This window comes from Trichechus manatus, unplaced genomic scaffold (assembly GCF_000243295.1).
Source record: "Trichechus manatus latirostris isolate Lorelei unplaced genomic scaffold, TriManLat1.0 scaffold00110, whole genome shotgun sequence".
Classification (NCBI taxonomy): domain Eukaryota; kingdom Metazoa; phylum Chordata; class Mammalia; order Sirenia; family Trichechidae; genus Trichechus; species Trichechus manatus.
Genome location: NW_004444046.1, coordinates 4,545,703 through 4,558,494, shown reverse-complemented (window position 1 = coordinate 4,558,494; position 12,792 = coordinate 4,545,703). Strand labels below are relative to the sequence as shown.

The window sequence follows — 12,792 nt, the reverse complement described above, 5'->3', positions numbered from 1 at the left end:
TCCCTAAACTTCTTTTTTTCTGGAAATTTTGCCATCATATTTGAGAGACAATTTTGCTGGATATATAATTCTTGGATGGAAATTTTTTTCCTTCAAGGCTTTATATCTGTCATCCCATTGCCTTCTTGCCTGCGTGGTTTCTCCTCAGTAGTCCGAGCTTACTCTTATTGACTCTCTTTTGTAGATGACTTTTCGTTTATCCCTAGCAGCTCTTAAAATTCTCTCATCTTTGGTTTTGGTAAGTTTGATTATAATATGTTTGGGTGACTTTGTTTTGGACTGTACCTTGTGTGAGGTCTGATGAGCATCTTGGATAGGTATCTTCCCATCTTTCAAGGAAGTTTTCTGCCAACAAAACTTCAATAATTCTCTCTGTATTTTCTGCTATCCACCCCCCCTCCCTTTCTGGTACTCCAGTCACTCGTAGGTTATTCCTCTTGATAGAGTCCCACATAATTCTTAGGGTTTCTTCATTTTTTTAAATTCTTTTATCTGATTTTTCCTCAAATAAATTGATGCCAACTGCTTTATCTTCAATCTCACTAATTCTGACTTCCATTGCCTCAATTCTGCTTCTATGACTTTTTATTGATTTGTCTAATTCTGACATTTTATTGTTCATCTTCTGGATTTCTGATTGCTGTCTCTCTATGGATTCTTGTAGCCTGTTAAATTTGTCATTATGCTCTTCTCTATCCTTCTATTCCTCTATTGCTGTCTGTGTGTTCCTTGGCTTGTTCTGCATTTTGTATGATCTCCTTCCTGATATCTTGAAGAGTTCTGTATATTAATCTTCCGTATTCTGCCTCTGGTAATTCCAAGAAGTTCTCTTCTTCTGGAAAATTTCTTGATTTTTTGTTTTGGGAGCTTGCTGAAGCCATCATGGTCTGCCTCTTTAAGTGATTTAATATTGACTGTTGTCTCTGAGACATCAACAAGTTATTATATTTATTTATTTTATTTTTGCTTACTGTGTCCTAGCTTCTTGGTCTGATATTCCCAAATAGGCTACTTGTGTGAGATAGTTTGATTACTGGCACCTTTGAAACTCTAACATCCTTTCACCAGCTGGTTAGATCTGTTCCTAGGTATATGAGCCCAGGTGTCCCTTTACTTTTCTTGTATAGATTCAGCTCAGGTGTCCAGGTAAGTAGTCACCAAGTGTGTGGTGCAAGTTCTCACCTACAGTCTTAGACAGGCATGGGTGATTGGTGTAGGCACAGGTAGCTGGCTGCAGTAGGGGTCATGCGCTGAGCAACGCAGGGGGCTGATGACTGCCCCTGAGTGTCTGGGAGGAAAGTGTGTCACTGTTCCCTAGAGCAGGTAGGTGGGTGGGTTTTGCAGCCGGACTATCAGCACCCAATGCTATTGGCTGTAAGGACTTGGGGGGGGCACCACTAATTCTTGGACTCCTGCCGCAGGTGGCTAGGTGACTTGAGTGGAGCCACCAGTCATCAGGCCCCTGATGTGGGTAGGTGAGGGCCCTGCTTAATGGGCAGAGCAGTGTCAAATGTCAGGAACCTGCTACTTCACCATATAGCTGATACAGTTGAAGTTAGGCTTCAGGTATATACCCTGTTGTACTGTGGTAATGAGGGCCTATGCTGTTGAAATGGGCCTACACAGGTCTATGCAGGGGTGAAAGGCATTCAAAGTCTGTGGACCCCTTATACCCATGCCTAGGCAAAGGAGATATGCCTACCCTGAGTTCCCAGCTTAGGGGAACCAGCAGATTATTTTTTCCTGTTTGTTAATTTGTTCTCCCTCCAAGGCCAGGAGAATGGCTCGGGGTGCATGACGGGTCCTTCTTCTGGCCCAGGAGACTCAACAATTGCTGAAGCAGGCCTGGGACCCGGTGCAGAGCAGGGAGTAGGCAGGTAAATGGGAGACAGGTTTTTCCCCAAAGGGGTGTTTTTTGATCCGCATTGTAGGTCACACACATGTGCTTATCTTTTGCTAACTGAGCGCCGCTTTTCACTGGTTCTGGAGGTATGAGTAGACTCTCCGCTGCTGGGTCTCTCCCGATGTGGAAAATGCTTCCCAAGCACCACTGCTTGCCTCACTGTGCGTGCTAGCCTATCCGGCCTGAGGGGTGCTGGCCCCCCCCAGGTCAGATCTGGCAACTCCTTGCTGCTTCCGAACAATCTCTCCCTCACCCTGCCACTCAGTCCGATTCCTCAACTTTGCCTTTGATGTTCAGGGCCCTTAGATTGCCATATATAATTGATTCACTTGTTTTTTCAGGTCTTTGTTGTAAGAGGGACCACAGGAAGCATCTGACTACTCTGCCATCTTGGTCCCGCCGCCTGTTTCTCCTATCATTAACATCTTATATTCTTGTAGTATATTCGTTGTAATTGATGAACCAATAGTGATACATTATTATTAACTAATGGATTGACACAGTGGCTGCAACAGTGGGCTCAAACGCAGCAACCACTATGAGGATGGCACAGGACCAGCAAGTGTTTTGTTCTGTTGTACGCAGGGTTGCTGTGTAAATAAAGCTAAAATATAGTCTATGAGTGGGAACTGACTTGACAGAACCTAACAACAACAATAACAAATTATTAACTAAGGTCCATAGTTTACATTAAGAAGCCCTGGTGGTACAACAGTAAAGTGCTTGGCCATTTGAACCCACCAGCGGCTCCACGGGAGAAAGATCTGGTGATCTGCTCCAGTAAATGTTACAGCCTAGAAAACCCTATGGGGTAGTTCTATTCTGTCATAAGGGGCACTATGAGTCAGAATCAACTCAGTGGCACCTAACAATGTAGTTTACATCAGGGCTTACTCTTTGTATTGCCACCCAAAAAGTTGGCAGTTCAAATCCACCAGCCGCTCCTTAGAAACCCTATGGGGCAATTCTACTCTGTCCTATAGGGTCACTATAAGTTGGAATCGACTTGTTGGCAGTGGGTTTCGGTTTTTTGTTTTTTTTTGTTTTTTTTTTGGTATGAATGTACCACGGTTTGTTTATCCATTCACCTACTGAAGGACATATTGGTTACTTCCATTTTTTGACAATTATTTATAAAGCTGCTATAAACACTCTTGTGCAGATTTTTATGTGAATGTACGTTTCATCTCATCTGGGTAGATACTGATTTTAACTTTTTGGTCAGAATCTTGGGTAGGGAGCTGAAGTAGACATTATTATTGCACACCAATTCTTACAGTTTTTAATCACTTTAACTGTTGTTTAAGTGGAGTTTCAACTAACATTTTAAGAGAAGTTCCATCCTCTTAATAAATTCCCTTTCTGCTTAAATTAACTGAGAATAGTAGTATTAATTAAAGTATTAGGAATATATGTACAAGAATGCTGCACATGACAACAATACCTTTCAAAGCAGAAATTCTGAATAAGGCCCATCAGACCTAAAACTTAAGACCTACATGCAACCAGGATGCTTTTGAATGAATGACTGAAGTAAGTTTTATAGAGAAAGAAAACTGTATGTCCCTTTGACAAACAACATTGACAACATGCTTCATTCTGAGAAACTGGATAAAAAAATTTAAGGACTTTGAAAGCATTCCTCAAAAATTTGAACTATATGTTAACCTCAAGCCTAAGAATGGAAAAGAGAGGGAAGTTATTTTTTTGTTTTTCAAAAATAAATAAATAAATAAAACCAGGCTAAGTACAAGAGAAATAACATATGTCTAATATGTAATATTCCTGGGGTTTCACAGCAAAAATTCTTACCTACTGATAATATACTGTGTATGGAAAGTAACTCGTCAATTAATGTTGTTAAGTTGAACTGAAATGCCAGCCATTAGCCTCTTAAGTAAATGCGTCTGATCCTGGGAGAAAAGACAAATCTCCCAATTTTTAGCTGCCGTAGTCTGGTCGTTATGCTGAATTTCCCCAAATTCAGTCTTCAGGGTTTATCTTCACAAAGTAAAATCAGGGGCAGAGACATAGGAAAGAAATGGAAGGACTGTGTTAAGCAGAGTTTGAAGCTTGAATTGGTATAGGAAGCTTGAGTGCTTGTGAACGTTTTCAGCTAAAGAGGAGTCTCCCAAACACATTTTGAAAAAAGATTATTTTTTCAACGTGTGAGCATGACAACCTACTGTTACTGCCAAGGGCACAGAGGCCCTCTGGACTCAATGGGTCCTTGTCTTTCTCCTGTAAGAATACACAGAGGAGAAAATTTTGGGGTTCAGCTCTAACAGGTGTATTTTACTTGTGACAAGTAAAAGGACTCAGTAGGGGCTCATGCCTCTCCAAAAGACTGACTCACAAGGGGAAGCAAGGCTAGAGCTTATATCGGTTCGGTGGGGACAATAGAGCAATGAATATTCAGTGAGTTTCTTCAAAGGGGTGAGTACTTCTTGGAATGGTAGTGCATACTAATTAAGTTGCACGCTCATCTGGAATCCAAGATGGAATCTACTGATATTCAAGATGGAGTCCCCTTGGCAGCTCTCAGTATCACTTATTATGGGATATGGGCTATGGCACAGGCACTGATCTTCTGCGCTTCTTCGCCCCCTTGGGTGGGCCAAAACAGTGGTCACACTTTGTTCTGTGCATGCGGAGCCTTTAAGAAGGGGAAAGGGACTACAAAAACACTAAGGAGGAAGTAGTAATTCATGGGTTATTCTAACCTTATTTTATGTCGACAGGCTGTGGTTCCTGTTTACCCAACTTTTAGGTAGTAATCTTTTAACAGCTCTTTTATTCCACCAGCACAGTTAACCCTATCTGTCTCACTACTACTTAAACTATTATATATTAAGAAATATTCATATATTATATATATATTTCTTTCTACAAATATAGAAATATATTTATATATATATATAAGCCTCCCTACCTCATACTTGCTCCTTTTTTTATTCCTTGTCAGCTTCCCAGTTGCTTCCTCTTGCTTAGCTTCCATTCCTGGCCTTTCTGCCTTTCCCCTTCCCCACCTTTCTTTTGCTCCCTCTTTAGTTTTCTTGAATTCCTGGGTGGCACAAATGGTGAAGTGCTTGGCTGCTAACATTCTTGAGTATGCCCAGAGGCACTTCGGAAGAAAGGCCTGGTGATTTACTTCCAAAAAAATCAGCCATTGAGAACCCTGTGGAGCTGGGTTTATGGCAACTGGTTTGGTTTTGGTTTTCATCTGCTTCCTTGAGTTCCAGTGTTGTTTCCTGCCTTCCCTGGGTACCTCCCCCCTCTCCTCCCACTTCTCCTCTTTAGTGTACTAATCTGTACGACACTGAGTGGGGCCTCAGAGCTGGGTGGGGTTCACTTGGTAAACTACCACATCCTGGAGCATGGTCCACCCAGTGTTTTCTTAGGACTTAGGAGTTGGAGTCAATACAAGGAAAAAAAAAAAAAGTAAAATCACTCACTGGATGACTCCCCAGAGAATGGCCCTGCCTACATCTCCAAAAGGTGAGAATGACCGTGCAGGCCTCGGGTGGGGGCTGGAGGATCACACAAATGGAAAAGGTGGAGGTGGAATCAGTGTGGGGCAGCAGGGTTTGCAGACTGTGGCTGGATTTATGAGCTAATCAAGTTAATTGTCCTTCCTTCCTCCTTCCCACCTAACCCCCTAAGGCTCTGGTCAGCTGTGGGACTGCGGCCTGGGCAACTGTCTGGTTCCATTGCTTTCTGTTCCTGGGCAAACATGGGCTGGGCTCTCTTCCACTTAAAAAGAGAATGGGATGCCCTGTTGTGACTCCCAAAGCTGGACTCCAGGTGTAGGGACACCTCCCCACACATACTCCCTCCCCTCAGAATACTAGGAGAGCACAGAAGGCTTGGGGTGCTCTGCAAGATCATTTTAGGAGCCCCTGTGCAGAATGCTTCTTCAGCCATTCTGGAACATAGTATTATAGAAAGAGTCATTTTAGGAGAAAGCCATGAACATTGTAATTTCAAGAATACCTATTAGACCCTGGCCCAAGGACAAGATCTAAATTCTATTTACAAGATCTGAAATTCCATTTACAGTTTTATACCTTTAGTTTAAATCTTTAGCCCTTGCTTAAAATGTAAGCAAATCCCAGGAAGGATAATAGATTGACTTTATAAATCTTTTTTAGCCTCAAATAGCACCACACTCTACCTTCTAACCTCTGTCTCCCCACATCCTTGCTACAGGCAAACCAAAATTCATGCTTGAAGTCTAATGCTAGACTCTTTCAGGCCTTCATGCCTCCAACCTTTGAGCCTACTATTTCTTCTGCCTGCGAAGACTTTTCATCTCGTCTTTTTAACTCACTCCTAAACCAGTTGCCGTTGAGTCGATTCCAACTCATGGCGAAGCCATGCATGTCAGAACAGAACTGTGCTCCACAGGGTTTTCAATGGCTGATTTTTAGGAAGCAGATCACCAGGCTTTTCTTCCCACATGCTTTTGGATGGACTCACACCTCCAACCTTTCCACTAGTAGCTGACCTCTTTGTGCCACCCAGGTGTTCCTTAACTAACTGCTATTATTTCAACACCCAGGCAATACCATTCATTCCTCACAGCTTGTTCTCTACGGCAGGCTTAGTCCCACTATGGCTTCCCTGACTGCTTTGGTCTCTGCTTTCTGAAAGCCCTTATCCCAGAATAATCATTGGCATATAGGTCCATCCTCCCCCAGATTTAAGACTCCATCAAACACATGAACTGTGTCTTGCTCATTATTGATTCTCTTGCATCTAGAACCACGTCTGGTACGCAATGTTGTTGTTAGGTGCCATTGAGTCAGTTCCGACTCATAATGACCTGATGTACAACAGAACAAAACATTGCCCGGTACTGTGCCATCCTCACAATCGTTGCCATGTTTGGTGGCATGGCCACATTGTTGCAGCCACTGTGTCAATCCATCTCATTGAGGGTCTTCCTCTTTTTTGCTGACTTTACCAAGCATGATGTCCTTCTCCAGGGACTGGTCCCTCCTGATAACGTGTTCAAAGTATGTGAGATGAAGTCTCTTCATCCTCACGTCTAAGGAGCATTTGGGCTGTACTTCTTCCAAGACAGATTTGTTCCTTCTTCTGGCAGTCCATGGTATATTCAATATTCTTCACCAACATCATAATTCAAAGAAATGATTTGGGTCAGGTGCACCTTAGTCTTCAAAGTGACACTTTTGCTTTTTAACACTTTAAAGAGGTCTTTTGAAGCAGATTTGCCCAACAAAATATGTCGTTTGATTTCTTGACTGCTGCTTCCATAGGTGTTGATTCAAGTAAAATGAAATCCTTGACGACTTCAATATTTTCTAAATTTATTATGATGTTGCTTATTGGTCTAATTGTGAGGATTTTTGTTTTCTTTATGTTGAGGTCTAATTCATAATGAAGGCTATAGTCTTCGATCTTCTTCAGTAAATGCTTTAAGTCTTTTTCACTTTCAGCAAGCAAGTTGTGTCATCTGCATGTCGCAGGTTGTTAATGAGTCTTCCTCTAATCCTAATGCCGTGTTCTTCTTCACATAGTCCAGTTTCTGTGATTATTTGCTCAGAGTACAGACTGAATAAGTATGGTGAAAGGGTACAACCCTGACACATGTCTTTTCTAATTTTAAATCATGCAATATCCCCTTGTTCTGTTTGAACGACTGCCTGTTGGTCTAAGTACAGGTTCCTCATGAGCACAGTTAAGTGTTCTGGAACTCCCATTCTTCGCAATGTTATCCATAATTTGTTATGATTCACACAGTTGAATGCCTTTGCATAGCCAATAAAACACAGGTAAACATCTTTCTAGTATTCTCTGCTTTCAGCCAAGATCCAGCTGACATCAGCAATGATATCCCTCATTCCACATTCCCTTTCTGAATCTGGCTTGAATTTCTGGCAGTTCCCTGTCGATGTACTGCTACAACTGGTTTTTTTGTTTTGTTTTGTTTTGTTTTAATTATTCTGCTGCTATTCATAAGGTTTTCACTGGCCAATGTTTTTTAGATGTAGACTGCCAGGTCCTTCTTCTTAGTTTGTCTTAGTCTGGAAGCTGCGCTGAAACCTGTCCACAATGGGTAAACCTGTTGGTATTTGAAATACCGGTAGCATAGCTTCCAGCATCACAGCTACATGCCAGCCACCACAGTACAACACTGACAGATGAATGGTGGGGTACCCAGTAGCTTCTTAAAAAATGTTTATAGAATGAATGAATTCTTTACTGTGAACATGTTTTTAATTGGGTGGTGGTGCAGAACTGGAGTAAGCAAAGCATGAGAACTACAGGACAGAAAAAAGAAGTGGTATGTCAAGATAGGAGGCTGGTGTCACGGAAGGCAAATTCATCCTGGTGACAGGCTTGCATAAGGCCAGTCCAGCTTCCACCGCCACCAGCGGTTGCCATGTAGTCGACTCTGACTCAAGGTGACTCCATGTGTGTCAGAGTAGAATTGTACTCCATAGGGTTTTCAGTGGCTGATTTTTCGGGAGTAAATTGAAGGGCTTTTCTTCCAAATCTCCACTGGGTGGTTTTGAACCTCCAACCTTTAGGTTCACAGCTGAGCGCATTAACATTTGCACCACTCAGCTTAGAGGCATTCTAAATCCTTCTTTATGTATGTAAGTCTATTAGACAGTAATTCTAATTGTTGAAATTTAAATGTATTGACACACTTGATGCTCTTGCCAAAGTGGTGTTTACTGGTCTGTATCTCACACAATAAAAGAGGGTAAAGTCAAAAACTCAAATTTGCTTTGGATTTGTATCTATTACCATCTGTTAGTTCCCGGATCCTGGGTTACATCATTCTTATAAGTACATTAAACACTACCAGTGATAAAAACAGAAAGAAAAGAAAGAAAAGAACTGTAGGGGAGGAAGTTTTGATCTCAAACGGCCTTGACAGAGTCTTATTTTCTTCTCAGAAATCCTAGAGACACAGGAAGATGTCTTATTGAGAAAGACACCTTCAACTTGACCATGAATCAAACAAAGAAGAAAAATTCCTCAGGGAAAGAGACTAAACCCCAGACTTCATTTGTCAACAAATTATTCAAGGGCTCGAAACTCAGGTCCTCCAAAGCTGAAAGCAGAAGAGAGAGCAATGACCTTGAGACAAGTGATTGTCAACCCAGCAATGGGACACAGGAGACAACCACCCCAGACCCTGGTGAGCTTCTGACTACTTGATTATTTATTTTTTAGAATACTGTTTTCCCCTAAAAACTCTTACACATTAAACTGAAAGTAATATGTCTGTGTTCTAAACATTTGTTATGTTACTTAATGCTTTAAATATTCTTCTAATTTTACTTTTTTACTGTGGTAAATTATATATATATATATATATAAAACAAAACATTGACCATTTTACATAATGCTACTCTTAGATTATAAAAAATAATAACATTCAGGAAGCTTTATGGAGAACTGCCAAATCTTCTTTCATTATAACACAAATTGTTATATTTTTCAAGATTCTTTTGTCTTTTTTTCATATGCTTCCATTTATGTGTTCTGTCAGCCAGTGAACAAACACTTATTGAGTGTCTACTATGTGCCAGACATTGTTCTAAGTGCTAGAAATACAGTCATGAACACAAGGATCTTACAAAAACAAAGAGCCAAATGTGCATATAATTTCAGGGGGGGGACAAGAGCTAGGACAAAAAATAAAGGAGGATAAGGAGAAGAACAATAAGTTGAATGTGCTCTTTTAGATGGGGTTGGAGGGCAAGAGTCTCTGAGTTGGTGGCATTTGAGCAGATATCTGAATAAAGTCAGTCATGAATAAAGCCAAGTAGAATAAACGAATTAATTCAGCCATGTATTTATAGGAATAACTTACATGGAGGCTTGTATGTTGCTATGATGCTGAACAAGTTTCAGCAGATCTTCCAGACTAAGACAGACTAGGAAGAAAGGCCTGGTGATCTACTGAAAATTAGCAAATGAAAACTCTATGGATCACGATGGTCCAATCCCTAAATGATCATGGGGATGGCATGGGACTGGGCAGTGTTTAATTCCCTTGTGCATGGGGTCACCATGAGTCAGGGGCCAACTGGATGGCAGCTAATGACAACAAATAGCTTTCCTTACGTGGAGCTGTGATTTTACTTCTGTAGTATATTCTTACGTTTCTCAATTCCCACACTGCTATGTGTTCATATGCATAATTTTTTTTATTTGTAGTTTTTTTCAATTGATTTTCTTCTAAATTTTATTTACTTTGTTGTTGTTGTTGAGAATATACACAGGAAAATATACACCAATTCAACAGTTTTTACATGTACAGTTTAGTGACACTGATTACATTCTTTGAGTTGTGCAACCATTCTCACCCTCCTTTACTGAGCTGTTCCTCCTTCATTAACACAAACTCAGTGCCCTCTAAGGTTCCTTTCTAATCTTTCAAGTTGCTATTGTCACTTTGATCCCATAGTTCTTAAAAGAGCACAATGCTCAAGGCAGGCCTTTTTTACTAATTAAGCTGAACTGTTGTTCGGTGTTAAGATGACTTCATGGGATATTTTTGATTTAAAGTTTAAAGATTATCTCAGGGCAACAGTTTCAGGGTTTCATTCATCCTCCATGGCTCCAGAAAGTCTAGAGTCCATGAAAATTTGAAATTCTGTTCTGCATTCTTCGCTTTTTGATCAGGATTCTTCTATGAAATCTTCGATCAAAATGTTCAGTAACGGTAGCCGATCACCAACCAGTTCCTCTGGTCTCATGGCAAAGGAGGCAGTTGTTCATGGAGGCAATTAGCCACACACGCCATATGCTCCTATTCCCGACTCTCCTTCTTCCTCTGTTGCTGCAGGTGAATAGAGACCAACTGTGCCTTGTATGGCCGCCTGCAAGTAAACTAGGAGATAGAACAGAGGCACTAAATACATTAGGCCAGTTAACTGGGATGTCCATGAAACCATGATTCTAAACCTCCAAACCAAGGCACCAAATCCCCTGAGGTGTTTGGTTGTGCATAGGCAGCCTCAGCAGCTACTCTTTTTTTTTTTTTTTTGTCAGTGTAAATATATCATCACATTTTTGCCAGTTCAACTTTTAACAGGTATACAACTTACTGACAACAATTACAATAATCGGCTGTGCAACCCTACCCTTAATCAATGCAATTTTTCTATCACCATTAACCTCCATGCATAACCTGTATGCATAATTTTAATAACTGTGTAATACTTTATTGCATATACATGACATAATAGTTTCCTTTTTTTGGTCTTTCAGAGGATGTCTTTGTCTTTCCCTCTCCTCTGTCCCTTGCTTCACTGTATTTCAGCTATTTTCTTAGCATAAATTTCCAGAATAGGAATTCAGATTCAAGGGTTATGAAACATTTTATCATTCTAAATAAATATTGCCAAACTTCTCTCTAAACGTTATGTATCATATACAATGCCACCGATCTATTATCTATTAGATTAAATGTATTTTTAACACATTTAAAACTTTTTATGCAAATATACACAAAAGTAAAGTGAGAATGGGTGTGTGTTTTGTTATGTATGTTTTCACCAAAAAGAAAAAAAAAAGTAAGTAGTATAAGCCGCCCCCATGATCACCTGCCTTTGACAATTATTAACCTCTGGACAATCTTGTTTCATTTATACCTACCTTCATTTATACCAGATTATTTGGCATAAAATACCAAACATAATATCATTTTACTGTAAGTAGATTAAATGTACTTTAAAGATATTTTTGTAACTAGGAAGTTAAGGCCTCCCTTTGAAAGAAGGCAATCTCTAACAGGAAATTGTTCATATCTGTTCTGAAATATAATTTGGAGCTTCAGGAAAGTGGCTCGTGATGTCCCTGTCTGTGATTAAATTAACTGTGCAAAATTGGACAGCTGGTCTTCCCTGCTGGGCAACCCTCGCCACACTGGCCATGCTTGATTTCTCCATTTCCATCTCTTCCCAAACCCAATGGCTTCTCGAATCATGTTGATTCTGCACCCTAAATGGCTCTCAAAACTGGCTTCTCCTGTCTGTCACCGCTGTTTGTCTTCACTGTCTCCTGCCTGGACAACTGCACTACCTTTCTAACTGGTTTCTCTGACATTTCTCTTGCTCTTTTGCCAACCTGTCCTCCGAACTGTCACCACACCCTGTCTAAACCACTAATATAAATGTGTTTCTCATCTGCTTAAAACCCTTCACCAAGTCTCTTACCTGGAAGAGAAAGGTTATACTTCCAAGCATGGCCTTCAAAGTGTTGACGATCATTTGGATATGTCTTCATGGCCTCTGCCTTCCTCTGACCTCCCACCACACCCTGCGTTCATCCTCAACTCCTGACATTCTTATTTACTTGGAATTTCTGAAGTGGCTGCGTTCCCCCAAATGGTTCCCTGTGCTGAGAAAGACCTTCCCCTGTGCTGCCTTCCTCCCTTTGCACCCCTCCCCCACTTATCTTTCCCCTCATGTACATCCACTCATCCTTTAAGGTGCAATTAAAACACCACTTTCTCTTGGAAGCTTCCCAAGACCCACCCAATATACCTGACTTACCACCTTCTGTGTCCCTCCATCATAGCATTTCTCATCTGTATTGCAACCATGCCTTTCTTGTTTGTCTCCTTATTAGAGAGATAACCCCTTGGAAACAGAACTTGTCATCTCTTTACCTTAGTTCCCTGTTCAGCACCACTAATTGTGGGGATATATGCCATTTAAACATGGCTGCACTATTGACAACTGCAGCTCCCACAGGCCTCTATGCTGCACAGCATGTTGAGACTTGTCCCCAACATGTTGAGACTTGTCCCCAACATGTTGAGACTTGTCACTACTTGTTTTCCCAAACCTATTGTCCTGTTACTGATTGGCTTGTTTACCTGAATTCCTTCTCCCTTG

At 40.9% G+C, this 12,792-nt stretch overlaps 1 protein-coding gene across 2 annotated transcripts in view; it reads left to right on the top strand.

Annotated features, from left to right (window-relative positions):
• Positions 1-8,879: 8,879 nt before the first annotated feature.
• LRRC31 (leucine rich repeat containing 31) overlaps positions 8,880-12,792 on the top strand; it is a 30,702-nt gene continuing 26,789 nt past the window's right edge. For both annotated transcript variants that reach the window (XM_004383451.2, XM_004383450.2), the window contains exon 1: positions 8,880-9,080. In XM_004383451.2, the coding sequence (XP_004383508.1) occupies positions 8,891-9,080 (190 nt within the window). In that variant the 5' untranslated portion in view covers positions 8,880-8,890. The remainder of the gene's footprint in view (positions 9,081-12,792) is intronic.